Source organism: Molossus molossus, unplaced genomic scaffold (genome assembly GCF_014108415.1).
Source record: "Molossus molossus isolate mMolMol1 unplaced genomic scaffold, mMolMol1.p scaffold_m16_p_21, whole genome shotgun sequence".
Taxonomy (NCBI): domain Eukaryota; kingdom Metazoa; phylum Chordata; class Mammalia; order Chiroptera; family Molossidae; genus Molossus; species Molossus molossus.
The window spans coordinates 22,590,355-22,615,800 of record NW_023425357.1 but is presented as its reverse complement, the minus strand read 5'-3'; the positions used below and the strand labels follow the sequence as shown (position 1 = coordinate 22,615,800).

Below are 25,446 nucleotides of genomic sequence, written 5' to 3'. Positions count from 1 at the left end.
CTCACCAGGCAGGACTTCCTGTCGCTGTATGGCTCCAACCTGCCATGTCTTCCCCCAGGTCCGTCCACCGGTCTTAACCGGGAGTCATGTGGAATGACCGAGTCCGCTTAAATATGAAATCATTTAAGTATTAGAAAGTAACATGCTGACAGGCACCTTCCAGTCATGTGAGGCTGGTTCCTCTTTTCTGGGTTTGTATTCTTTCTTCCCTTTAAGTCCTAAAAAGAAGACTTAAGATTCTCAGGAAAGACAGGTCCAAGTACGACAACACATCCTTACATAGAAGCATCCTGGCCACTTAGACTACTCCCCCTCCCCCTCCCTGACCGGCGCTGGCTTGTCTGTTTCCCTCCGACACCATGGGAACCGGGATGACCCAGGACTCCAGCCCTGATCCGCGTAGCACAGAATGCAAGGGCAGGGTCCCGGGTTCTCACTGTTCTCCATACAACTTGCCTCTCAGTGCAGGGAGGAAATTTGACCCGTATCCACTGCCATTCAAGGAAAACATTCTTATTGAGTCTCTTGCACTTGATTAACTCCCAAGCCTCTTTCTGCTCAAGTGTTTTGTGGCTCAAAGAGGGAAAAACAAACAAACAAACAAAACTCCAGTGTGCACATTTTTCTTTCTTTAAAGATTTGAAAAAAATGGGGGGAAAAGAAGCTTGTCTTGTCTGTTTTTATAAAAATATAAAACAGGTGTCCTCTGGGACAGAGGTATTTCCTTCCCCCTAAATCCCTAGGCGTGCGTGCACGTCACCCATCGGCCCCCCGGGCCACGCTGCTGCATTTCTGAAATGAGAACACAGTTGCCGCGGGAAAGGACGCCTTGAGAGGTAGGCGCTGGCCCCTCGCGTGTCTTTGGGGATCGAGCCCGGAAAACATGTCCATCATTAGCTGACCCCGAGAACGAAATGCACGACCTCTGAGGGTAGGAGCCCTTGGGAAACGGACCCCGAGACAGTCTGTCGGGCGCTAGTCCTGTTTGTGCCTGCCCCCTTTCTGCCGCCTGCCTCTGTCCGCCTCGGTGTTGGCTGTAGGATATGTGCTCAGCACAGACTCTGAGTTAGATGCCAGGTCCCAGTGCTATTCCGCCAGGGACCAGCCATGGGTCTTGAGTCAGCCACCGCTATCCCCCGTGGGCACAGAACCTCCACAGGTCAAGTTCGTGCACTGCTCCCCCACAGCAAGAGCAGTCGGTGTGCTAGGCCGAACCATGGCTACCCAAAGAGACCGAGCCCTGATCGCTGGAAGGTATCCATGTGACTTTATTAGGAAGAAGAACCTTTGCAGGTGTGATTAAATTAAGGATCTTGAGTTGAGATTGTCCTGGACTACGGGGCGATAATAATTGAGGATGTAATCACAGAGGTCTTCTGCCCTGCCAGTGTGGCTCAGTGGATTGAGCGTTGTCCCATGGACTGAGAGGTCCCGGTTCAATTCCCAGTCAGGGCACATGCCAGGGTTGCCGGCCCGATCCCCAGTAGGGGGCGTGCAGGAGGCGGCCAATCTATGTGCATCGATACTTCTCTCTCTCTCTCTCTCTCTCCCTCTCTCTCTAAAAAATCAATAGAAACACATTAAAAATGCCCTGGCCTGTTTGGCTCAGCGGTTAGAGCATCGGCCAGCGGTCCAGAGAGACCCGGGTTCAGTTCCCACTAAGGGCATGTACCTCAGTTGCAGTTTGTCCCCAGCCCCAGTTGGGTCATGCGGGTGGCAACCACTCGATGTGTCCCTTTCACATTGATGTCTCTCTCTCTCTCCCTCCCTCCCACTCTATCTGAACAACAACAAAAATATATATATATATAAAAATTTTAAAAAATAATAATACAAAGAGAGAGGCAGGAGGAGAGAACAGATGGGCAGAGGAAGGCAATGGGTAGACAGCAGAGAAGGGGCACAGCCAGGGAATGCCCACAGGCTCCAGAAGCTGCAGCAGGCAAGAACAGCTTCTCTCCTGGAGCCCTCGGAGGGAACAGGACTCCGCCAATACCTTGATGGCAGATTCCTGGCCTCGGGGATGGGGAGAGAATCCATTTCTAAGATTTCAAGCTTCTCGGTAGTGCTCATTTGGTACAGCAACCCTAGAAAATGAATGCAACCAGTGAGCCATCACTGGGACATAAGCCCCGAGGGGACAGAAATCTGGCCACTCTGTGGGCAACATATGCAAATCGTCAGTAGACGGAGCAAAGATTGCTGCCTCTCCGGTTTCTGTCTTCCTTCACTGTCTCCCTCTTCCCTTGTCTGTCCACTTAACTGCCTGCAAATCACCTCCCAGTATGAGCTTTAATCTCTCGTTGAACTGCTGCCGATTCCTTTCTTCCACTGCCCACAGGGACGGGCCCCGGACCGCTCACCTTGTGATGAAACCAGTTGCTTAGGAGGCATGAGCGGCGCGGGGTCCTGCAACTTAGCTGGGTGTTTCTCTTCTCTACTGAGGTCTTTGGGGCTGCAGTACTTTCCAGTCCTGCTGGGCCTTGTCTGGGGCAGCTGTGTGTTGAAGAGATTGAATTCAGGAAACACTGAATGTTCAGCCGCATGAAAGGCGGTGGTTGACATGATGGGTGCTCAGGACTTTTAACTCGGTGCTTTTTCAACTTGACTTGCAAATAGAGCCCCAGAGTCCCCGGCTCTTAAAAGTCTTTAATGCGCCCACTCTCCTAGCAGGAGGGGGTGTTTGAAGGTAGCCAGTGGGGCCGTTTTTCAGGCTTTAATGCCTCATTGCGCTCAATACATGGGCAAGTTATTCTGCGGAAGGAAATGTTTTAAAGACTTAAATGCTAAGTAACAATGGAATCGTCAGGGGCCGAGCAGAACCTGCACAGTCAGTAATGCAGAAAAAAACAATTTAGGGCCGTCCCTGCCTTAAATCACAGCTGGGAGCAGCTAATGACATTCATTCATAAGCCACCTTACACCACTGGGATCCACAGTGCCCTGCCACGTGGCCACGTGATGCTTTCAGAGTGACCTTGAACGTGGTGGTTTTTTTCCCAGCGAATGAATCACACTGCACTGCAGTCGTGTGTCTGAGCATCTCCATCTCTCCCAGTTGAATGTGGCCAGGTGAGGGCTGAGACTGTCCCTTTCATCTAGATAGCCACAGGACTAGCACGGGGTCTGCCTCAGAGTCAGCCCCAATAGAGTGTAGTTGAACAAACGAGCGTTTACAACACACAGGCGGAATTTCTCATTTTCCTGGAGTGGGAACGGGACTGATGGGTGAAAGCACAGCTTATATCTGAAACTTAAGATTCTTGGATTGTGCAAATCACAGAGGGTTCATTGCACAAGCCCCGAAGGTGACACGGGCGGAAGCGATGCCCAGGGAGGGTCATGTTAACATGACTCCTACCATTTTTATAAAACCTGGCCACGGTCTCTGGGTAATTCTCCTTTGCAGCAGGCAACTGTCACAGGACAAGTGGTCCCGTTGCAGACCCGTGTGGGCCTCTCCTTGTAGAGCAGCACCCCACATCCACACACCCGTTCGCACATGCTCAGCGTTCAACCATCTGTGTCTCTCCTGCCTCCAGAACCCTCTGCCACAAGGCAGGGAGGCAGGAGAGTGAGAGTCAGAGGAGATGTGATGATGGAAGCAGAGGCCAAAGGTTGAAAGATGCGAAGATGCTACACTGCTGACCTTGAACATGGAGGAAGAAGCCAGGAAATTCAGGAGGCCCTGTAGGAGCACAGCATTCCCACGCCGCTGCTTGCTTGTGACACCAGCCCGGAAAGGCAGCTCTATCGGCCACCCCTTTGCAGGGCTATCATGGACGTTTATGAATTGATCTTGGCCAACAAGAAGAATTTCAGAAACAACGGACAAGGCCAAGGGGAAAACCAAGAGCAATTCAGCAATTTGCAGGAAGGGGGCTCTATTTTAATGATCTCTGAGTTCCCCAGTGCAGCATGGGATAAACCCTGAAATATTGGTGAGGCTTAATGTTAAGTTAAAATGATGACTACCTAGTACTTGGTAGTGTACTCCTATTTATACAAGCTAAGATTGCCCTAGGAAAAGTCAGTCTTGCATTCACCTAAGACTGCTACTTTGTCAAAAGTAGAGCCTCTGAACCAGGCCTCGCTTATCGTGTGAAGAACAATATTCTCAAAGAACGCCGAGCCCGGAGCTGAATATTACGTATATTAACTCATGTAACCTACACAACAGCCCCGTCGGATGAGCCCCATTCCCGTGCAGGGGAGACGCCAATGGAACCAGCCTGAGTCATGTGCCTACTGGCCCTTGGGCCTGGGGAGCAGGTGCTTCGGTCTCTCGGCTGCCAGACCGTTTCCAGGAAGAGGGCCCTGCAGGCTGGACGGGCAGCTCCATCAAGAGGCTGAAATGTATATACGAGGAAGACACTTTCAAAAAAATAAATGAAAAGAGAAATACTCACATGGAGTGAGCCCGATGCTATTGGGTCTCTCCTCCATTCCTTCCATAGCTAAATATTTACTGAGCACCGACCATGTGCCCGACTCTGCTCCATTCAGGGAGACACAGGAGGGAACCAAATGTGTGTCGTTTCGTTTCACGTGTCTGTTATTCCCTGAGTGGCACCCTGGTGGCCTGGAGGAGGAAATGCAGCTTTCATATGGGACATTCACTGCGGAGAGAAATGGACACATGTGGAAACGACTCCAGTTTCACAGGGGCAGGTCGTCAGGGAGAAGCTGCCAGGTACCTGAGGGCCCCCTCTTAGATCTCAATCCCAGCGTGCTTAATTTCAGATTTCTGTGACCCCGATAAACATCCTTGATCAAATTTCCTTCTTCATAAAAGATCCATTTCCCCAGACTCATAAAGCAACTCCTCCTAATTCAGTGTTATTTTATAAATACTTTCATTGCTACCATCAATCACAGGCAGCTGACTTGCCAGCCATAAAACAACAGCTTGCAACATCCCCATATTACCCAATATGTATTTACTTATCAAGTCGAAGAACACATGTTTGCAAAATCAGCAACATTATAGCTCTACGAGCAATTTGCCGGCACTTTCTTCCCATTGAAGGCAGAGTCTCGGGTCTCCGATGTGCCGTATTTCAGCATCCTGGCTCATTTGTATCTTGTTACTGTGGTAATCACCTGCCCCTCCAGCCCCTCATTGCTCATGCCTGTGACTGCAGGCAGGTTATTTACCTAACAGGTGCAGTGCTGGGGTCATTGATCATCTGCCCTGCACCACAGCTCGGGCACGCAGGCCCTGCCTGTCTCTTGGGCTCCCCGACATGGCTCAAAGGTGCCCTAGACAAGCTCTAGTGGGTCAGAACAAGGGTTTTCTCTAGACAGTTGGCAGGGAGAGTTCTTGAAAATTAGCTCTTCCACCTGAAAAATGCAATTTGAGATGCCATGACATGAGGTGTCCTGCAAAGGAGTGGGAAGAACCAGTATCTTGGATGGGCCACTAACCAGCTGGAGAAACCACTAGGTTTCATCTGTGTAGTTTTCTGTGCCCTCCTGAGTACCTGCTCAGCCACCTACCAGCAGTGATCCTGGGCAGGTTATTTGTCTTCTTTGAGCTTCTGGTCCTCCTTCTTTAAAAGTGGAAATAGCCTCATTACCCAGACAGGGCTATTATAAGGACTCTTCCTGACACGTATTAGTTCCACGCATTCATTTCCCTCTCTGTGGAATTACAGCAAAGCCACGCCATTGGGCCCCGTATATTTTACGTGCATTTTCAAACCAACTTTACACAGTGGCAGATGTCAGCCCATTTTACAGGTGAGAAAACGGAGGCTGTGTGAGCTTGTGTATATTGCTCAGATCACATAACCGGCAAGTAGAGGGTCAAAGTCTACATCTGCCTGGCCCCTATCTGTTCCCAGGATTTCACTCTCCAGATTAGCAGATTGAGAATCTCCTAGGGTGAGTTGCAGGCATGAGGAGTGTTTTAAAGCTCATTACGTGATTCAAACAAGCAGCCAGGGTTGCAACGCATAGCCCCATGCTATGTTTTCTCAATGTCATACTGGTGTGTGACCCACATCTGGGAGGACGCAGATTGTCAAGGGAAGAACTCGGCAGAAGTTAAGCATCTAATTAAGAAGAAGAAGAAGGAGTCTGGCAAGTGTGGTTCAGTGGTTGAGCATTGACCCATGCACCAAGAGGTCACTGTTTGATTTCTGCTCAGGACACATGCCCAGGTTGTGGGTGGCAGCAGGAGGCGGCCAATTGAGGTTCTCTTTCATTGATGTTTCTCCCTCTCCCTTCCTCTCTCTCTAAAACAATAAAGGGAAAAATAAATAAATAAAAAGAAGGTGAGGAGGGGTCTAGCAAATAAAGGCAGAGGCCTGCAAAATAGCAGCCCTCTGGTGTCTAAATCAAGCTCAAGAGCTGGGAGCCAGGACAAGTCAAGTGTGAGCCTGAGCAGGTCTCCCAGAGCAGCCACGGCCTGAGCGAGCAGCCCTGTCGGACTTTCTGTGCTACAACGTAATGCTTCTCACCTAATAGTGGCAAAACTGTTGGGGGAGCCAAGAGTTCTACGAGCAGCTAGGACCCTAAGGACGGAAATGAAGCCTCTGCATCATGGCTTGATTGGCAGAAGGCAGGATGGCTGACTGAGGATCCCACAGCCCCTGCAAGTCTTGGAGTCCCCGTGCATTTCCCAGGCCCCTTGCAGTCTGGCTTCTGGCTCTTGACCAGGACCATCTGCACATTTTGTGGGGGCCCTTGCAGAATGAAAGTGTAGGATCTCTTGTTCGGTGATTATTAAGAATGTCAAGAGGGTGACAGCAGAGCATTCAACCAGGTATGAAGCCCTTCTGAGAGCAGCACTCTGGGTAACTTGCACAGGTCACAGGCCCGAGAAACCGGCCCGGCTCTTGAGCTGGCCTCACACACCAGACCTGGCCAACAGGCTGCAGGAAATAGTGATGAGCGCCAGGTCTGGCTGCAGCATTTAATGAGTCTGAGTCAGCACGTGGCTTTGGAATCAACAACAGTCAGCAAACCAGGTGGTCCCAATGACATGGCTGCAAGGATGCAAGGGTCTGGACCCCAGCATCACAGCTGGGAGAGAAATTGCCCTCGAAAGGGAGTCCCTCAAATGGACTGAATCTGAGGGGAGAATTAATGTGATGTGTTAAGCCACTGAAATTTCAGGTTTGGTTTATTATCCAGACTGGCCTAGCCTAAACTACTGCATGTTTTTAAATAACAAAATTGCTTCACCTTTGCCCTTAAAATAGATATAAATGAGCCTGGCCAGTGTGTCTTTGTGGTTTGAGCATCGTCCCGTGGACTGAGAGGTCTCGGTTCAATTCCCGGTTGGGGCACATGCCCGGGTTGCAGGCTTGATCCCCAGTAGGGGGCGTGCAGGAGGCAGCCAATCGATGTATCTCTCTCACACTGATGTTTCTATCTCTCCCTTCCCCTCTTTCTAAAAGATCAATAACAACATATTTTTAAAAAAATAGATATAAATGACAAGGACAGTAGGACTATTATTCAGAATTTACCTAGGAATTAATACATAGTGCCAGTCAGATGTTCATTATTCATCTGCTTCCTATTGTACCATCGTTACCTTCATCTGTAATAAGTAAAAGTATTCCTTTTTATGTGTTCATTCACCTTATGCATTTATTTATTCACTCATGCATTCAGCAAATGTTTACTAAAGTTTTACTACCCACAAAGCATTTATCCCGGTGCCCTTGAAGATTTTCATGCTTTGAAAGTACAAAATTTAATCAGCAAAACTAACCATATTAAGCATTATATATTATGTAGAATTTGCATATCCAGTGGCATTACTATCTGAGCCATTGTGTGGGGAATAAGTAGAGAAGAGACTGGATCTCTACCCTCAGTGAGCTTCCGATCTGAGAGTTCCAACAAGAAGGGCAAATTGTGGTTTAGTTGTTTGAGTCTGGGATTTTTATAACTTTTAGGGACACGGGTGCAAATGATTCTAAGATGGGGTTTGTGAGCCTCAGCACGATGGGCATTTGGGCTGTGTAAGTCTCTGCTGTGGAGCCCATCTAGCATCACATGGTGCTGGGCAGCACCCCTGGCCTCCCGCCACTAGGTGCTGATATCCACACCCCACCCCGGTTGTGACAACCATAACATGTCTCCAGACATTGCCCAGTGTTCCCTGGAGGATAAAGTAACCCTAATTGAAAAGTCTAGTTCTAAGGAGAACTAGAACTACTGTACTTTTTAAAAATCTGTTGAGCCCTGGCTGGTGTGGCTCATCAGTTAGATTGTTAGCCCGCGGACCAAACAGCCGCAGGTTCAAGTCCAGTCAAGGGCATGTACCTCGGTTGCGATCCCCAGTCCTGGTCGGGGTTGTGCAGGAGGTAACCAGTCGATATGTCTGTCTCACATTGATGTTTCTCTCTCTCCCTCCCTCCTTCCCATTCTATCTGAGGATAAATGAAAAAATGTCTTCGGGTGAGGATGAATAAATAAAATAAAAATCTGTTGAACTGATTAAACAAACTAATAGCCACCCCACTTCACCCAACACACACACACAATTTCTTTTTGTTGTTTCTAGAGCTTTCTGGAAAAATATCTTCATATTTGAGAATTTCAGCTACTGTATGCTAATCCAACACAAGGATTTCTTCTTATTACTTCGGCATATTAGGGATAAAGATTCCATTTAAACTTGCTTTTTTTGAAGTGTTTGGATCAGTTAATTCAGCATAGAGTCTCCTGCATCCTTTTAAAAGAGCTGCGCAGAAAGAAATGATAGCGAAAAGGATTCCATGAAATTTTTTAATAGGTTTCAAAAAAGGTTATCTTAAATTTCTGGATGAAATGAGAGCAACCAAGTTCATCACGATAGGAGGGACCCAAGGTTTCGCCGGGTGTAACCTTATTTCTCAAAAGCAGGTATCTTTCCTCAAATCTGGCCTGCTGCCTCCCAATTAAACAGCCCCCCCCCCCCCAGCAGTGAAGAGTGAACGGTGAGCGGGAGCAATGGAAGGATTGAAATAATCACCATATGGCAGCTCTGTCGCCAACATCTCCGAATCAGAATAAAAATAAACAACCTTTGAAAACAGATGGAGACAACCGTTGCTCAGCTTGTCATAACTTATTACATATTTGCCTGTCAATTTGTACTTAAGAAACCAGGTAGCTCCAGGGAGGTAAAGCAAATGTGAGCGGAGGAGACTATAGCATTTCAAACCCGGCCCGCGGTAATTGCGCTGCAACAGGCCTTCATGGCTGCGATTACAGGGAGCCAGCAGCTGTCTCCGCACTGAAGACATTCTTATTTTTAAGGACACACTTGTCTCCCTAGTTGAAGGTACTTGCTCAACTGAAATCTGTATCAGGAGTGTATACATTGTTCCAGTTTGATTCAGTATTGTTCAAAAAAAAAAAAAAAGCCCTTAGGCAATTGAAATACTCAGTGGTCAACGTATTGCATTTAGTGGTGATTGAGTAGTAACATCTTCAGTGGCCCCCAGAGCCCAACATTTGGGAAATAGTTTGTATTTTATTCTCATCGTTGTTTTTCACCTGTATCTGTTGCTTGTTATTTTAGTCTACCCCCTAAATATGCTGTGCCATTTGGTTGTTTAAAATGACAACTATTCCATTCAAAATAAATGGTTCTTTTTTTTTAATCCTCATCCAAGGACATTTTTGCATTTTTCTTCAGATAGAGTGGGAGGGAGAGAGGGAGGAAGAGAGAGAGAAACATCGATGTGAGAGAGACACATCTAGTGGTTGCCACCCACACAACCCCAACCGGGGCTGGGGACAAACCGCAACTGAGGTACGTGCCCCCTAACACAGCAGTTCTCAACCTATAGGCCGTGACCCCTTTGGGGGTGGAACAACCCTTTCACAGGGATCACCTAAGACCATCGGAAAACACATATTTCTGATGGCAATTCATAACAGTAGCAAATTTACAGTTATGAAGTAGCAACAAAAATAATTTTATGGTTGGGGGTCACCACAACATGAGGAACTGTATTAAAGGGTCACAGCATTAGGAATGTTAAGAACAACTACCCTAGTGGGAACCGAACCCGGGACTCTCTGGTCCGCAGGCCGACGCTCTAACCGCTGAGCCAGACCAGCCAGGGCATGGTTCTTTTTGTTTTAATCTTTATTGTTGAAAGTATTACAGATGCTTCCCCCCATTTTTTCCCCTATTGACCCCCTCCTCCCCGCTCCCACCCACCTCCTGCTTTCCCCAAACTATTGTCTGTATCTATTGGTTGTGCATATATACATATAAATTCTTTGGTTCTTTATTATTGCAATAGTTTATAGTCTGTTTGCGAAGATTAATTTACTAACACTCCTTTACCAGTTATCTGCTGCTGTATAACAAAACACACCAAAACTTAGTGTCTCGAAACAATCGCCATTTATTTGCTTGTGATTTTGCAAGTTGGGATGAGTTCAGCGGGGTGGTTCTTATGCTGGTCTTGCCTGAGGTTTCCCACATGGCTGCATTTTCTGGAAGTTCAGCTGGGGCTGAATGGTCCAAGGAAGGCCTCAGCTTACATGTCTGATGGTTATTTAGGGGTGTCAGCCAGGGAGCATTAGTTCCCAGATACGTGGCCCCTCCAGCAGCAGAACCCAGATATCTAGATGGTGGCCAGGTTCCAGAGCGACAAACTCCAATGCACAACATGGCCAGGCCTCTCTGTATAGTGTCTCCATGTGTCCCATTGGTCCAAGAAAGTGAATAGCTAAAGCCACAGTCACTGTGGGAAGGGACAATATGAGAGTATAGTCATAGGAAGTGTGATTTGCTGAGACCTCTAATGGGACAAATTTCCTGCTGATAGAAAGAGTGTCTCTGGATTTAAGGCATTTTAGGTGATTGAATATTTGAACATACCTGAGGAATTGACTGGGCACTTATACTTTTTGTTTAAATAAGCCTTATTGATCTCTAGGCTAAAGCAACATTTACTTTCCAGGGTGATGCTAAGTAGGTAATAAAATGTATTTATTTATTTTCTCCCATATTTGTTAGTTGTGTCCACATGGAACAGAAAATCCAAAAAATGACAATAGCTCAAACAAGATTGGCTTGATTCTGAATTTATTTCTTGCTCATGTAAACGAAACTGGAGGGAGGCATTTCAGGCTTCTCTTGAAGCTCCACAGTCATCAGAGACTCGGGGACTCAGACACCTATCTGCCTGCTTTACCTTCCCATCAAGTGGTTTTCATTCGAAGGGCCACCTCATGGTCCAACATGGCTGCTGAATCTACAGTCATCACATTGTATTCCATGTAGCAGGAATAGGGGATGATGTTACAAAAGCACATACTTTTTCGTTAGACCCCTTTGTGAGGAATCTTCCCAGGAGTCTCATACCCGATACATCTAATGATATCCATTGTCTCAACCTTAGTCCATGGCAACAGTAGCTGTCAGTGAAGCTGGGACAGCTAGTATCTCAGTTACTCAGCAACGTGGACAGCTAAAACCAGGGTTATGTTTCTAAGGAAGAAAGAAAAAATAGGTACTAGATAGCAACTCACAATCCGGGCCATGGTCTCTTTAGCAAAGTAGGATTCAAGTGTTGGCTCATTGGGTAACTAGCTCTGTGGCTTTCTCTGTCTTCATTTTCTCTTCTGTACAATGGGCTTAACTTTACAACATACCTCCTGGATATAGGATCAAATACATTAGTGCATGAAACTTGCATTCCATATTTACATCGCTAGAACTCTAGCACCTCCTGCTTTGCTGGGTCCTAGAACCACATGGGAAAACTTCCCTGTTTCAAAAGGAAGAAGAGAGAATTGCCGGGAATGGGTGAGCTGTTTTTTAAAGCTGCAGTCTATCACTGGAGTAGACGTTACCAACGTTTTTGTTCACGCCTTTGGGGGAAAGAATTGGCTCTACTGACAGTCCAAGTCCAAGGTCTGAGACGTGAGCCTGGGGCCAAAGTCCACTGTAGCCCGTTTTGTTTGACTTTCTTAGTTTCACTCAGTGGTCTTTTCATTTTTGAATTTGGACTAACATCCAACATGTCATTATTTTTACAGTTTATGTGAAAATCCAAATCCCCATCTTTTCTTGAAAAACCGAAATTCCTGCTCCTCCAGACTTGCATTTCAGCAATGCAGCCATTGCCTTGAACTAAAAGATCACTGCGCCCTTAAGTAGGACATGCATCCTCCGCTCTGCCAGAGGCCCCGCCTCTCCTAACTGTTTGGAAATCACTTTACTCCTGTGAGTTACCTGTGGGCGTGGGGCGAGCATTTGAACATCTCAGTCCTGGCCCAACTCCCATAACCCCTCTCTGAGAGTGGCGCCAGAGAGTCATGCCAGTGGGTCTGGGCTGCCGTCAAAGTCATTGCCATCTTCATCAAAAGTCACATGATCAAGACTTCTCTGAGTCTAAAGCACAGCCTGACCACCATATGAAAAGTGAGAGGATCTTTGCGCTGGTGAATAACAATCCCTAGACAATGGGTGATACAGGGAAGCACCCTAAAAGGAGCGATGGGGACAAAGCTGACCCTCCAAGGCTTTGCTTTAAGTCCAACCCTGCCTTCCTCCTTTCCTCCTCCTCCAAGTCGAGCAGAAGCGCTTCTCTGAGCATCCAGACGGGTCTGTCTTTAACAGCCGCCACGCACAGAGCAGAGAGCCAGCCTCTCTCTCCCACCCCACCTGCTAGGACAGTGTCTTGGAGATAAACAGGAAAACTTAAAGTGAATTATGAGTAGCGGCTTCCACTTGGACACTCCCTCAAATGAAGATAAAGCGGTCTGAAACGCTAATGTAGGTCAATGGGAAAATAAGACATTATTTACGATTCATTTCATGGGTGACTTCTCAGGAATGCACACGCTGCAGAATGTGGACTGCCTGTGGATAGCTATCGGATTGGTTTTGGTTATCTTTTGTCAACAAATCATGTGACAGTTTTTCTATTAATTCCTGTGTACACAGAAACCTTGATAAGACCAGAGAAAGCTCACCCTCGCACGCATGCACTCCACCAGAGTTCCTAGGCTCGTCTAAGCAAAGACAGAATTGTTTCCTGGTGAGGTTTTAATTAATCTCTGCTCCTATACATCCTGAGCGTGAGTCCTAGAACTAGCATGAGTCGAACTCTCAGTGGTTGGGTCCTACATGATATTTTGCTCACCACAATTGCACACAGCCATGGGTCCCCCCAGAACTGAGCTGCAGATTGTGGTAGCCAATAAAAATAACAATAAAAAGTACATCTCTTGAATAATTACCATTGACTAGGCATTGGACTTTATATTCATTATTTTATACTTTCTAAATGGGGACAATCACCCCCCAGGGGGAGACAATTGGTGCTTGGGGGGAAACATTAGAAAAATTAGATATGACAATGGTTTGTGGCCCTCCAAGGAGCCACAGGACATACATGGATATCCAGTATAGCTATTGAGGGAAGTGGCATGGAGGAAAACAGGTCTTAAAAGACTCGTGGAGCGTTGATGATGAAGAAATAAAGAGTGAGAAACCGCTTTCATTCATTCAATGCCCACACCAGCCCATGAACAGAGATGCTGTTTTATAAATGAAAACATTGTGGTTTAATAAAGTAAAGGAGTTGCCTGAAGATGCCCAGCTGCCCAGTGATGAGGCCAGGAGCCCCCATCTGAGCCGTCCCTCTAACATGGTTCTGCTTTGAATTTGCACTCCTAGATCTCTCTGTCCACTATTAACCTGTTAACCGAGCGGGACGTATAAATACAGTGGTACCTCGGTTCTCGAACATAATTCGTTCCAGGAGGACGGTCGAGAACCGAATTGTTCGAGAACCGAAGCAATGAAACCCAATAGGAAAGCGGACTCCACAAAGCGTGACTCTCTCTCTGCACTCACACTGATGACGCCAGCAAGGCGCGCTGGGCCGAATGAACGCCATTCGGCTCAACTCGGAAGTTCGAGTTCCAAATATTTGTTCGGATTCCGAGACAAAAGTTTCTCGAATCCTGATTTGGTCAAAAACCGAGGCGTTTGAGAACCGAGGTATCACTGTACGTCAAACGTTGCATATAGTAAAAAGGGAATTCCCAGGGAATTCCCCGGTTAACAGGTTAAGGATGATTAGGAGAGAACTGAGTTGTGTCCACCTGCTCAGTCCGAAAGCAACCCCAGCTTGGTGTGACTGGTGCTGACATGAACGGACTGCTATCGTGTCCAGGGCCACTGACGTCACATCCGCAGCAGTTCTCATGTCTGTGCTCTGACGGTCATGGCCACGAGGTAGGTCTATAGCTGGAAAAAGAACTTGGTACGCACAGGCACAGGATGAGCGTTGATTTGAGGCTGCTGGGCTGCTGGAAATGAATGAGCCCTTCTTCTTAGAGTCCAGGTGTGGGCTTAGGTAAGGGGTCAGACAGAGATGCCACCCACGGGCAATGGGGCAGCTGTCCTGATGCTTACCTGCTGACCATCGCCCTGGCTTGGGACTGGTGTATGACTTTCCACGGGGGGGAAAGAGCGCAGAGGAGGCAGTGAAGCTGCCTGCGAGTGAAAGATGCCCAGACAATCCTGTCCACTCTTTTCTGTAGCCAAGCTGTGCATGGCTTCTGGTGACTGTGGGATTAGGCAAAGCTACAGTGAAATTACAGGAATGCAGTTATACTCAGACGACATCGATAGAGGACCTACTACGTGCCAGATACTGAGCGTACGACAACAGTGAACGAAACAGTCTGTATCCTCCAAGAGCTCAAAGTTAGGACTCCGTGGCCCATCACATAAAGGTGTTCTTTAAAGGAAGAGGTGCATCAGCAGAGAAGTTTGGAAAGTGCAGCAGATTCCACGCGCTCTCGGAGATTTTCAATATGCATTTGCTCATTGGGAACCCCAGGAAGTCCTCTCGGAGGGAACACCTGCCTAACCGGGGCTACAACACGTTTCCCAAATCTGTTTCTCTGCTGAGCCCGTGGACCCGGAGTCCTTGCAGATGATTTAGGAAAGGTTGGATCAGAAGATTTATCCAGTCATTGTAGAGCCTGGACATACGGAAATCATGCCCCAGCCCCCAGGGGAGGGGCTGGCAAGAGCAGGATATTGGACCCACCAAAAAGACTGGGTCTCAGAAAAGAACCTTATTCCTACAGGGAGACTATAGTACCACATGGAGAAGTAGCATAGACTGCCGTGTGTGTGTGTGTGTGTGTGTGTGTGTGTGTGTGTGTGTAGAGTTGTGATCTCCACAGTAGAAAGCCACATCTAGGAACTGAGACCATGGGCAAGGTAAAAGGCACAGACTGGGAGGTGGTGATCGGAACCAGGACTCTTCCTACTGCACCGGGTTCCAGGTTCTGTGGACAATTGGGCTGTGAGCACCTTTGTCTACGGCCATTGCCTGCAGGGCAGATGTGATCATAGAAGTCACCCCCCTCAGAACACTAACGCACCAGGCACCTTACCGAGTCCTTTACTATGTTATCCCATCAAATCTTTGCAATAGCTCAGAAGGAAGTGTTGCTGATACCCTCATGCTGTACATGGGAAATCGAGGCTCAAGGAGGGTTGAGTCACTTGTCCAAATCCACAGAGCTAGTAAAGACCTAAGCTGGTGTGTAACCTCAAAGTTGTTCTTGATGCTGCAAACCTATTTGCATGACAGACACCATTCAGTCTCCTAGGCGTGGCCTCGGAAGGAAATCCAAGCAGTATCCTCCTCGTCTGGGTGAAGGCATAGGCAGGGCTGAAGACCAAGTTCACTAACGATTCATTAAAATGTAAAATATTTCGCCCTGGACAGTTTGGCTCAGCAGTTAGAGGGTCGGTCGGCTCATGGACCAAAGGGTCCAAGTTTGACTCCCTGTCAAGGGCACGTACTTGGGTTATAGGTTCAATCGCAGATCCCAGTTGGGGTCATGTGGGAGGCAACCAATCAATGTGCCTCTCTCACATCAATGTTTCCCTCTCTCACATCAATGTTTCTTTCTCTCCCTCCCTCCCTTCCATTTTATCTGAAAATTAATGGGAAAAACATCCCTGAGTGAAGATTTACCAAAAAAAAAAAAATTGTGTAACCTTGTGAACATTCCTTTTATTATCTTTTATTATATCATGTTATCAAATCTGTAAAACTAACAGCCAAAAAAGACACTATCAATGAATTGCCTGGTGAAAACTGAAAATTCATCAACGAGGTTTTTTTTTTCTTCCTCTAATTAGTTTAAGGCAAACCATGACAGTTGAAAACCATGATGACTTTATTTGTATACTCTTTTCTTTTTTTTATCCTCACCCAAGGACATTTTTTGCATTTATCTTCAGATAGAGAAGGAGGGAGAAAGGGAGGAAGAGAGAGACAAACATAGAAATGAGAAAGACATGTCGGCTGGCTGCCACCACACGATCCCAACCAGGGCAGGGACAAACTGCAACTGAGGTAGGTGCTCTTAGCGGGCACCGAACCCGGGACTCTCTGGTCCACGGGCTGGCACTATAACCACTGAGCGACCAGCCAGGGCTATTTTAATACTCTTTTGCTTATTCGTCTGACTTCAACTGAAGGCAGATTAAATAGGACGTGGATTTCATCAACCAAGTATTCATCAGACACTAACAAAGTGCAAGGCACTGGGTCATGCATACTTAACCGGAGGCTGTTTGCTGTGGACTTGATGGGTTTGAGGCCTCCTTCTGTGCCTTTGGCCGCAAAGGCCTCACTTAGCATGTCCCTGGGTGAGACTGTGGGCCTGAAAACTGCCTCTGATTTCTGACTTCCCCTAGTAGACTTGTTTCCTAGATCAGGAAGGCAAGTAAGTGTCGATTTCAGGCTAAGCTGATAGACTGGGAGTGGCTGGTGGGCCACTGTGTTGAGAGGGGAACCCTGATCCCACAGCGTGGCTTCATCGAAAACAGAGTGCTTGCTGGTTAGCTGATATCTTCCAAAGGCCAGGGGCGGGGTGAGGGGGCAGCACATGCCACCAACTTCCTATCCTTTGCACGGGACCCTGAAGTTTGCCCTGTGACAATTTCATACCAAAAAAAACAAAGAAGGGCAAAGAAACGAGGTACACTGGCCAATGCATCTCGATGCAGCTGCCCTCATGAGGACATTCACTGAGAATGTGTCACAAATGGATCCAGCCTGAGGGTGGTCAGGGTCTCCCTCGTTTGCCTGATCCATCAGACCGAATGGCTGATACTCTGATTCTGCTCATGGGAAAAGATACACAGGCTCAGATGGTTTGAGAAGCACTGTTTGTTAGGGTAGTGAGAGGAACTCCGCGATGGTGGTCAAGCTCCGTGAATTCTGTGCTTCCTGGAAGCATCAGTGTTTTTCAGACAGGAATGCTTCTGCTAGGAACAACAGGTCCGCCGCGTTTGCCTCTGACCAGTTAGGTCTCACTTCGTGGGTCCAGAAGCACTCAGAATCGGAAGGTGGGCCTCTGTCTTCCGAAAAGACTGAACTGCCTTGAGATTGTGGTTGGGCAGGTTACCCTGACCTCACTATGACGGCTCCCAATTGTCAGGACCATCAGGAAAATGTGATTCTACTCTAGACCATGTTTCTACAAGCACTTATAATTATGATCCTCTTAAATGCAATTTTAACTGCAAACGCAATAGATTCTCCTTGTCAAAATGACCAAAACATTGCAGACTGAGCCAAAAATCTCCCCTCATCACCATACTTAATGCCAGCACCCTCTCCCCTTTCTCAGATCTAACCACCCTACCCCATGTGAAACTCACTGTAATATAGACCTTCTTCTATGCACTGATGCACATAAACGGTACCGCAAAGCAGACGCATAAAGGATGGTGGCATTTTCTGTGCGTAGTCAGGTTTATAAAAATGACGCCACGCCGTGGATAACTTTCTTCAACCTGATCGTTTTCCGAGAGTCCTTCATGCTAGAACACATTAGATCTACAACCTTCTCCAAACCGCTGCAAAATATCCCTTAATGTGGGGGATGCCATCCCATTAGCGAGTCCTCTGTTGTTAGACAGGCAGGTTGTTTCCTGATGATTCTCTGGGATGGATGATCCTGCCATGAACACCCTGCAGAAACACCTCATGCAGGTGTTTCTCAAGGGTAGATGCCAAGAGGGTGAATGCATTTTTTTTTTTTTTTACTACGTGCTACTCAGTTGTCCCTGAAAGTGCCAATACCCACTCCCTTGTGTGTGAGCAAGACCCTGCGTCTGACACCCTCATCAGCCACTGACATATCAAATGGTCCTCATGTCACCCCCGTCTTTATGTTGTCTTTATAGTTAAAGTGCCTAAGACCGTGTGGCCGCCACACAGAGGGCGTGCCATTAACATGTGCCCACACGCCTTCAAACGCAGTGTCCTTCCCCAGTGAGGTCCCTCTCCTTCACCTTGCTCCCACCAGCTCACCCCTTGGGCGTCTGCCCCGGGCACCTTTCCTGGACTCCAGGCTAGATGAGGGGGTTCTGTGCTCATCAGTGCCCTCTCTCAGTGCACTTGACATGCTTTATTATTTTTGCATTTGTGTATGCTCTCTCTCCTGCTAACCTCTGACCCGCTGGACCCCATGGAATGGGCCTTTGTGCACCTGTTTCCCCAACCCTCAGCCCAGGACCCCACACCGAGTAGGTATTCAACAGCAGCTTTTGAAAGGCAGGCCATTGTCACACAGACACATCCTCAACGGAATGAAAGCCCCTGAAAATGAGCAGCATATCAGCCGAAGGGAAAATTAAGCTGTCAGTCTGCTGAGCAGCAAAGATTTCTGTACTTCGGGCGGGACTTTTAACGTGATGGAGCGGGGAGGGGGTGGGAAGGAAAAGCTGAAACAGAACTGAGCTGGAGGAAGGCTTTCTGTTTTCACTCTGGAAAGCCGTTGGCATATCGCTTCATCGCCACTGCCCGGGTGGGGGACGGGGGCTCTGCCTGTCTCTGTCTCCAAGTGACCACCGTCTGTCCTTCTGTCCTGCCCACTCAGGGACCACAGTGATGCGGATGACAGCCTTCGACGCGGACGACCCGGCCACAGATAATGCCCTCCTTCGGTATAATATCCGCCAGCAGACGCCTGACAAGCCGTCACCCAACATGTTCTACATCGATCCTGAGAAAGGAGACATTGTCACCGTGGTGTCCCCCGCCCTGCTGGACCGGGAGGTGAGCTGGAAGGCACGAGCTTCGTGAGGACCCAGTGCAGGGCAGGTGTGGGCTACAGTCAGTGGTCTTTCTGTCCACAGGTTGCTGCACGGGGGGGGGGAATCTATAAAGGGAAATGGGGTAGCGTGGGAACTAAAAACACACACTCTAAACAGTCATGTGGAGTTGTTGGAGTTCATTTAAGCTGATGCCTCAGTTTCCTCAGTGGCCACTTACTCCTGAGGCCCTGGTGATCATGGGCTCCTCTCCTTACCTGTCCTCTGTGAAGGAGAGGCCGGGATGCAGGAAGAAAAGACCGAGGACAGACGGAGAGGGAGGAGGCTCTGTCCAGCATCGGTGACGCTCCCTGTCAGAGCACCGTGGCTTCGACCCTGACTCCTCACACCCTCTGCTGCGTACACCACTGTTCCCAGGACCCCTCTGCGTCTCTCTCGTCAGGTTGTCTCTATAAGAACTCAGCCGTCCTCTAGGCCAGACGGCACGGCCAGGTGACACGTGCACCTCTTCATTCCGTGTTCTTGCTCTCGGTTTTTCCCAGCTAGTTTTCAAGTTTCCACATTTGTTTCCGTGTCAAAGTAGTTAGAGTTTCTATCTTTTTTTTTTAATTCCAACTTCTAGCCGGCAATCTGAAGCCAAATCTCCACAGATGGATAACTGGTAACATCGAATGTAAGAGTTAAGTGGAGCTGGTGGTGGCTGACCTATGCAGGGGGGACATGTGCTTCTGAAACCCCCCCATGTGCCCCTGGCCCTGCCCTTTCTCCCGAGCTCCAGGTCTTCCCTGTGGCCGACTGTCATCCAGAGACTGTCATCCTATGTGTGTACGCAGACCACCTTCAAACACAGCATACCCAGCCAACTTGGGGATTCTCTCTCATCCCCTTACCCATCACGCCCTCTGTCCACCCCAAATCTGCTCCCACCCTGGACTTTCTTGCTCCCGACCTGGCAAAGCCCCAGGAGCGTGAGCAGCAACCTTGACCCGCTACAGGTACCATCTGTCCTGCAGGAACTGGGTTTTCCTTCCGGGCTCTGCGCATATTGCCCTAGGCCTTTCTGATTAAACAACTTTTGGGTTAGAAATGCCTTCTCCTCTCCTTTCTGCTTCCCACGCTATAGCTTCTCCCCAGACACTGGGTTAGACACACCTCCTCGGGGCCGCTGTCCTCCTCCACTGAGTCTTCCCCAGGCTGGCTCCTTCTCCGGTCTCTGCCTGCACTTACCTGTAGCCTCGTGTGGTATTGTCCATGGGCTTCCTGACATTGCCAGCTGTCTTCTTAAAGAACGTCCCCTTGTTCTCTATGTGGGCCTGTGTTGTCTAGCTCAGTAACCACTAGGCACATGTACTTATTTAAATTGTAATTCTCAGTCATTGAAGCTACATGTAAAAAAGTGCTCAGTCAAACTCGCTACATTTCAAGTACTCAGTAGCCCCCTGTGGCTGGTGGCCGCGGTGTTGGCCAGAACTGACACAGAATGTCACCATCATCATAGAAAGCCCTGTGGGCAACGCTGCCTAGACTTGAAATTGCTTGAGAACAGAGACTGTCATCCTATGTGTGTATGCATCCCATGGCCTAGCGTAGTTTGAGCACCCCCCAAAATTCTAACCGTATGGGTTTGGGCATATAGGCAAGAACGAATTGTAAATGACGCTAAGATTTTTACACGTGAGGGCTGGGGAACAGGAGTAGAAATGGGAAATCATTGCACAGGAGCATGAGAATAAAATCTGCATTGACACTGTGGTTGTCACTGGAAAAATGTGATTGTTTCTAGTTAAAGATAGGAAAGCAGCGAGAAAAAAAAGAACGTATTGAGTCTATTTCCTTCATTTTCTCCTCTAGTCTCTTTTCAACCCTTCCTATTATATGCCTGCCTGACTGCCATATTATCTTCTTTGGAGGCAAGTAATGACTTTCTAACTCTCTCTTTATCATCCACCCAGCCTGCATGCAAGCACACGCACACACACACGCACACACACACACACACACACCAGTTTTGCCAGACCCCTAGCTCTCCCAAAGGGGCTTGCACATTCTTACACGGGAAAGATGAAACACGGTGATGTTTCCACCTCCGTCCTCTTCTGCTGGTAGAACACGTTCTGTCTCTCTGCATAAATCAAAGCGATAACGTAGTGGCTTATTCCATGTTTTGGCGACAGATGTGTTTCAAGCTCATTATCTTTTCATTTGGGTTTTGGTTAAGTTGCAATGAGGATGTAATTATGGGAGTTGAATTAAGCAGATCTAGCCACATCCATAAACAACTCCCCGAAAAGACCAACGCAATTTAACCAAAATTGGAAAATCAATGGCAGTGAATGAAGAGTGTCACTTTGCGGTGAGGGTTCCGGACTGCGGTGCTGACCCCGGCAGGAGCCGCCAAGGCGAGGGCCCTGGATTTAGGCAGGTTTAGCCTGTTGACCGGCGCTGCCTTCACTCTCCCGGCGGCAAGCTTGCTGGAGGATGAAGTGTGACTCCGGGTCCCTCAGGGTTAAAGGGACATCGGGCAGACTTCCAGTCTGGGTTTCTCACCATCTGCAATGTCTTCATCTCTCTGTGCCTTTACTACGGCCCCTGTGCGTACGACAGGTTCCCTCAGCGAAACTGCAATTATTTCATGACTTCTGGGGCCTTTCTGCGTCAGCGTCCTGTCTTCTGTGTGGTTTTAAACGTCGACTTCTGGACCGCCCGGGCAGAATCTTTAACACAGATGTATGCACCGTGTCAATGTTCCACTGGGGGAGCCCCACAAACGTCGTATGATTCCAAGTGCTTTTAGGTTCAGTCACCCTGTCTTCACCAACAGGGCCTCCAATAGTGTGTCTGGGTGTTGAATATTGTGCGTGTGAACAGACAGGTCCGGGACCCCTATAGAGCTGGGGCCCCTGGTGTTGCACAAGCAGTTTGCCCCCCTGCGGACCCCACTTGTTAGGATTGGAGGCTCCGATACCCACCGGCTGGTTGACATGCACTCGACTGCTGTGATGTACATCTTTATTTTTTCCCATTTAGCACCTTTCCTTTTAGGAGTACTTCAGGAAGTCAGCATGTACTATCTTCTGCAGACTTGCCTGTGTACCTTCCCTGCCGTTCACGTATTTACTTTGTGATCAAGTTTGGCAGTGAGAACAGTCAAGGGCACCAGCAAATAACCTTTTCTAAAATTTATGTTTCGGTTATAGTTGACATACAACATTATATTAGTTTCAGGTGTACAACATAGTGATTAGACAATTATACACCTTATGATCACCCCGGTAAGTCTCGGACCCATGGGACACCATGCAGTTACTACAATGCTGTGGACTGTATTCCCTGTGCTGTACTTCACACCCCGCGACTGTATTTATAACGGGCGGTGTGTACTTCTTAATCCCTTTCCTTCCCACCTGTCACCCGTCATTTTGTTCTCTCTGTCTGTGAGTTTGTTTCTGTTTTGTTTGCTTGTTTGTTTTGCTGTTTAGATTCCACATGTGAGATCCTGTGGTATTTGCCTTTCTCTGTCTGCCTTACTTCACTCAGCATAATATCCTCTAGGTCCAGCCATCTTGTTCCAAATGGCAAGAGTTCTTTTCAGTGGCTGCTTAATATTTCTCTGTGTGTGTGTGTGTGTGTGTGTGTATCATTCCTTTATTCATTCATATATTGGTGGACATGTAGGTTGCTTCAATATCTTGGCTATTGGAAGTAATGCTGAAATGAACACAGGGGTGCATATATTTTTTTGAATCCGTGTTTTGGATTTCTTCGGATAAACACCCAGAAGTGGAATTTCTGGGTCAAACGGCAGGTAGCCCCATGTTTCGTTTTGTGAGGAGCCCCCACACTGTTTTCCACAGTGGCGACACGTTACCATTTTGACTGTTGCCCTTTCTTCTTCCAACCCTCACTCTCCAGGGTGCCCCACGCGGGGCCAACTGAGGCAGGTGCGCTCACTGATCGGCTCCTCTCACACTTCCAGGAGGAAAGGGTTGTTATCCAGCTTGTTCCCTGATGTATTCCCAGTCCTTGGCGCCTGCGAGATGCTCCAAATACATTTTGTTGAGGGATGGAAAGAAGGATGCGAGGAAGAGACAGCAGCAGGCAGCGTGAAATGTACGCTACCTCTGCGTGCGCAAGCCGCTGCCTGGCAGGGTGGTGAGGGTCCGGCTCAGCTGGTGCTGCTTCTCTGCCTCCTGGCACGTTAGGGGCGGTGCAGCCTCCGGAGCCCGTCTCTCCCTGTTCACCACAGTTACCAGCTGACTTGGCTGCCCAGCAGATGCCGCCCAGTGAGTGGGTAGAGAAGAGAGTTCTCCTTGAGATGTCTCCTCCGCTGAGCGGTGACCTGGGGGAGAACACTATGTGGAAAATGGTAGGGACAGTGGGAATGACCATGGCCAGGGCCAGCTTCCCACCATGTTCAAGGCTAACCTGTGCTGCCCCACTTCCCGCAGACTGCTCCATTGCGAGGCCCCGGGCACCGCGATGCAGGAGTCCTCAGGGGCTGCACCATTGGCTGAGCTCCCGCTTTCAACAGTGGGACCCCTAGGGGTGCGTAGTCAGAGAAAGAGGGAACGGGAGGGTGGCCTTGGTGTTTAAGGAGGACTGGCCTTTGGAAAGAGGAGGTGGATTCGTTCTGATTGGTCCCCAAGTGGTGAGAAGTGGAATCAACTAGAACAGTGGGTCTCCAACTGTAGGGAGGAGCTTTAGGGACCCCGTACCCCACACAAGGCCTGGACTCATGAAATCAGAGTCTTGGGTGGCAGGGCACAGGGATCAGTAGTTTAGGAAAAGCCCAGATGATTCAAATGTGTAGCAAATTGGAGAATCCCCTTGGAGACCATGTTTCAATGTACTTAAGATATAGGGCCCTGGCTGGTTTGGCTCAGCAGTAGAGCGTCGGCCCACGAACCACTGAGTTGTGCGTTCGATTCCTGTCAAGGGCACGTACCTCTGTTGCGGTTGGTCCCTGGCCCTGGTCAGGGTTGTGCAGGAGGCAACCAGTCGATGTGTCCCTCTCATGTTGATGTCTCTCTCTCTCTCTCTCTCTCTCTCTCTCTCTCCCCCTCCCTCCCTCCCTCTCTCCCTCTCTCTCCCACTCTGTCTGAAGATAAGCAGAAAAATATCCTCGGGTGAGGATTAAAAATAAAAATAAAAAAGACTTAGGAGATGTGGTCTGGGATAGGAATCCTGCCCCATCATTTACTTGGTTTTTACTTAGGTGAGTATGTTCGCTTCCTAGGACTTCTGTAACCAAGTACCACAAACTAGGGGGCTTAAGACAACAAAAAATATATTGTCTCACAGCTCTGAAGGTCAGAGTCTGAGATCCAGGTGCTGAAGGCTCTGGAGGAGGAGCCGTCCTTGCGTCTTGTAGCTTCTGTAGTTGCCAGCTGCCCATGACGTTCCATCATACACCAGTCTCTGCCTTCATCCTCACATGGCCTCCTCCTGACTCTCTTCACGTTTTCTTCCTGCTGTGTGTGTATGTGTCTTCTCCTAAGACACCAGTCACATTAGGTTAGGACTCATTCTAATGACCTCATGTTTACTTGACCGTGTCTGCAAACACCCTATTTCTAAATGTCACATTCATGGGCACTGGGGGTTAGGACTTCATATCTTTTGGGGGAGCACACTCACCCCATAACAAAGAGTTAATTGCCTCCTCTGTGCCTTATGCCCCTACAGAATGGAATAACAGTACCTACCTCAAATGAATTGTTGGTGAGGATCAGATCTGTCAAACTACATAAAGCACATGGTTATTCTAAATAATATGAGCTATTGTAAGTTGTAAGAGTGGGGAGTGAGTTGCCCATTGTGGGATGTATTCAAACATAGACTGCCCTTGGTAGAGTGTCACAGAACAGATTCAGTTAACCAGTCAAGACTATATCTGTAATGTCTTTTCCAACCTTGAGACTATAGTTATTAAAAACACTTATTGAATACCTTCAATGTGCCGTTTACACTGTGGGATGATGCCTAGAAGTGGCAATTCCCCACCAGGCCAGCTGTGTGACCTTGGGCAAGTCATTTCACCTCTATGAGCCCGTTTCCTGATCAGTAATGACTACCTTAATGACATCTGCACTACCAACTATGTCACCTTTTCAAGATGTGAACAACCTCCACTCACGTTGCAGACAGCACTTTGCAAACATGATCACCACCATTTGTCAACTTCCTATGGCTCCAGATAAGCCAGGTTCCAGTTCCCATCAACTCATGGTGAGAACTGCTACTGTTTCTAACCGTGCATCACAGACGGAAGAAGAATCAGCCCACACTCTCCACACTCACTCTGTTCTGAGTCACACCTCCTCACTTTTGCTCATACTGGGCTGGGTTTCGTTGCAGTTCCTCAAGGTCAT

The 25,446-nt window shown here is 48.2% G+C and overlaps 1 protein-coding gene across 1 annotated transcript in view; it reads left to right on the top strand.

The window, feature by feature from the left end:
* The window catches only part of CDH13 (cadherin 13), an 840,526-nt gene that overhangs the window by 569,357 nt on the left and 245,723 nt on the right, over positions 1 to 25,446 (top strand). Inside the window, exon 8 of the mRNA XM_036275129.1 lies at positions 18,901 to 19,079. Within this exon, the coding sequence (XP_036131022.1) occupies positions 18,901 to 19,079 (179 nt within the window). The remainder of the gene's footprint in view (positions 1 to 18,900; positions 19,080 to 25,446) is intronic.